The 2,677-nt window shown below is 45.6% G+C and overlaps 1 protein-coding gene across 1 annotated transcript; it reads right to left on the bottom strand.

Moving 5' to 3' along the window:
• Nucleotides 1–249: 249 nt before the first annotated feature.
• On the bottom strand, nucleotides 250–728 carry LOC114037814 (alpha-actinin-3-like; the record flags this gene model as incomplete). The annotated part of the gene is made up of 3 exons (XM_027854783.1): nucleotides 250–359; nucleotides 437–523; nucleotides 609–728. Coding segments are annotated over 3 exons (317 nt in total), but the record flags the coding sequence as incomplete, so codon positions are not given.
• Between the last annotated feature and the right edge of the window lie 1,949 nt (nucleotides 729–2,677).

The raw sequence follows: 2,677 nt of genomic DNA, 5'->3' as shown, positions 1-2,677 counted from the left end.
CTCCCAGCTCTGACATTCCAGGTCCCAAGGGCTCTCCCAGCTCTGACGTTCAAAAAGGGCCCTCACAGCTCTGATGTTCCAGGTCCAAAGGGACCTCCCAGCTCTGACATCCTGGGTTCTAAGGCCCCCCCAGCTCTGACATCCTGGGTTCTAAGGCCTCCCCAGCTCTGACTCTCCATGGCTCTAGGCAGCTCCCTCCCAGGGTCCTCCAGGGACAGTGACCCAGGCAGGGCAGTATTTGGGTGTCAGTCACTCTGTCCCCAGCAGTGACCTGGTATGGAAGTTTTGCACGTTCACGTTCCGATAGGGCGCCGTCTTCCGTTGACACCACAGGAGCAAACCTTCTTTGGCTGAGGTCTCTGTGAGGAGGGCCGATGGGTCAGCAAAGTCAGCAGGGTCAGCGGGGTCAGCCCCACCCACTCAGCCCGGGCCTTACCTTCCACAGAGATGTCCTGGATGGCAAATCGAAGGATGATGGTCCAGATCATTCCCAAGGTCATCTTTAGGTTCCCATCCACGATCTCTGGGGGGAGAGTCAGGCCAGGGAGAGAGGAGATTTAACCAGAGCTTTCCCTCCCTCCCCTCCCTCGTTAGCCGGGGCACCTCACCTTCAGCCCCAATGGACACAAGCTTGACCCCTTTGCTGGCGATGAAGTCCAGGGCCTTGTTGACATTGGCAATCTTGTGGAAGCGCATCTTGCCTTTATCTGGCCTGGGCAGCCTCTCCCCTGGGATGTGAGAGAGCCAAGGTCATGGGAGGCCACCAAAGACCACAGCCTTTTCAGCTCAGTTCAGAAATATTATTATTAAACACCTACTGTGTGCTTGGCACTAAGATGACAGTCCTGCCCTCAGGAAGTTTACACTCTAACGGAGGAGACAAAGACTGGACCTGTTATTTCATTGGTATTGGAAACTCGCCTGAGAGGGAAACAGTTCCGACCAATTCAGGTCAGCCCCTTTTCTGTAATTTAGCACCTTGGAGAGCTGCCTGGAGCAGAGGAGCCAAACACACAGCCCGTAACACTCCTGAGTACTGCTGGAACTGGGAAATATCGAACACAATAAATAAAAATGCAATAAAACAAAGATAATGTTTATACGGCTTAGTAACTCCCGTTTCTATCTGAGTTTGACACCCTGGTCTAGATCACTGAAAGGTTAAGATACTTGCCCAGGGTCACACGGCCAGGGTGTGGCAAAGATAAGACTCTATCCATTATGCCATACCGCTTTTCAAAGCGGGGAGGGGCAAGAAATTACACAAATAATTAGGTAATATATAAAATGCATGCGAGTCTACTTGCCAAGACTCCCATAGGCAAGGACACACATGTACAAAAATATTTATAGCAGCTTTGTGTGTGTGTGTGTGGTGGCAAAGAATTGGAAATTGAGAGGATGCCCATCCATTGGGGGATAGCTGAACAAGTTGTGGTATATGGATGTAATGCAATACTATCGTGCTATAAGAAATGATGAGCAGGCGGACTTCAGAGAAACCTGGAAGGACTCGTACGGTCTGATGCTGAGTGAAGTGAGCAGAACCAGGAGAACGCTGTACACAGTAACAGTCACATGTGCAATGACTAACTTTGATAGACTTAGCTCTTCTCAGCAATGCAAGGATCTAAGACATCTCCAAAAGACTCATGATGGAAAATGCTGTGCACATCCAGACAAAGAACCATGGAGTCTGAATGCAGATCGAAGCAGACTGTTTGCTCTCCTTTTCTTTTGTTGTTTTGTTTTATTTCTTCTTTCTCTTGGTTCCTCCCATGGGTTCTAATTCTTCTTTACATCATGACTAATGGGAAAATATGCTTAATATGAATGTATGAGTAGAGCCTATATCAGATTGCATGTGGTCTTGGGGAGGGGGGAGGAGACAAAAGGGAAGAAAATTTGAAACTTAAAATCTTATGGAAGTGAATGTTGAAAACTAAAAATTAATAAATTGTTTTTAAAAAAGACACACATAGGAACTATATGAACACAATTACAAAATACTGTCTCTATAAATACGGATTTAAATAACTAGAGAAATATGAAATGTTCATGGGCAGTCCAAGTCAATACGGTAAAAATGACAATACTACTAAATTAATTTACTTACTTGGTTCCATGGCAATTGAACTACTAAAGAATTACTTTATAGAGCAAGAAAAAATAATAATGAAATTCATCCAGAGGAACACAAGGTAAAGAATTTCAAGGGAAATAATGAGGAAAAAAATGGGAAGGAAGGAGGCCTAGCAGTGTCGGATTTCAAACTATGCTACAAAGTTGCAATTATCAAAACAGTTTGGTACTGGATAAGAAATAGAGGTCGGTCAATGGAACCGATTAAATACATGATATACAGATGCAAATAAACACAGCAATGGAGTGTTGGACATACCAGCTATTGGGGCAAGAATTTACTATGAGACAAAAATTATTAGGAAAACTGGAATGTGATCTAGCAGAAACTAGGTCCAGAGGATCCCAAACTTATTTGGCCCAGCACCCCCTTTTCAAAAAAAATTACTCAGCAACCCCCTGGATGTTAGGTGGGGTTAATCCTTATTTTTATTTAGTGCCCCCCAGTTACACCCAAGGCTACTACCACTGGTTCCCCCCTCCCCCCCCCCTCGATTGTTCCAGCCCTCTCCCAGGGGTGGTATTGCCCACTTGG

This window comes from Vombatus ursinus, unplaced genomic scaffold (assembly GCF_900497805.2).
Source record: "Vombatus ursinus unplaced genomic scaffold, bare-nosed wombat genome assembly UNPS02010615.1, whole genome shotgun sequence".
Taxonomy (NCBI): Eukaryota; Metazoa; Chordata; class Mammalia; order Diprotodontia; family Vombatidae; genus Vombatus; species Vombatus ursinus.
The sequence above is the reverse complement of the archived record's forward strand: the minus strand, read 5'-3'. Positions and strand labels throughout refer to the sequence as shown.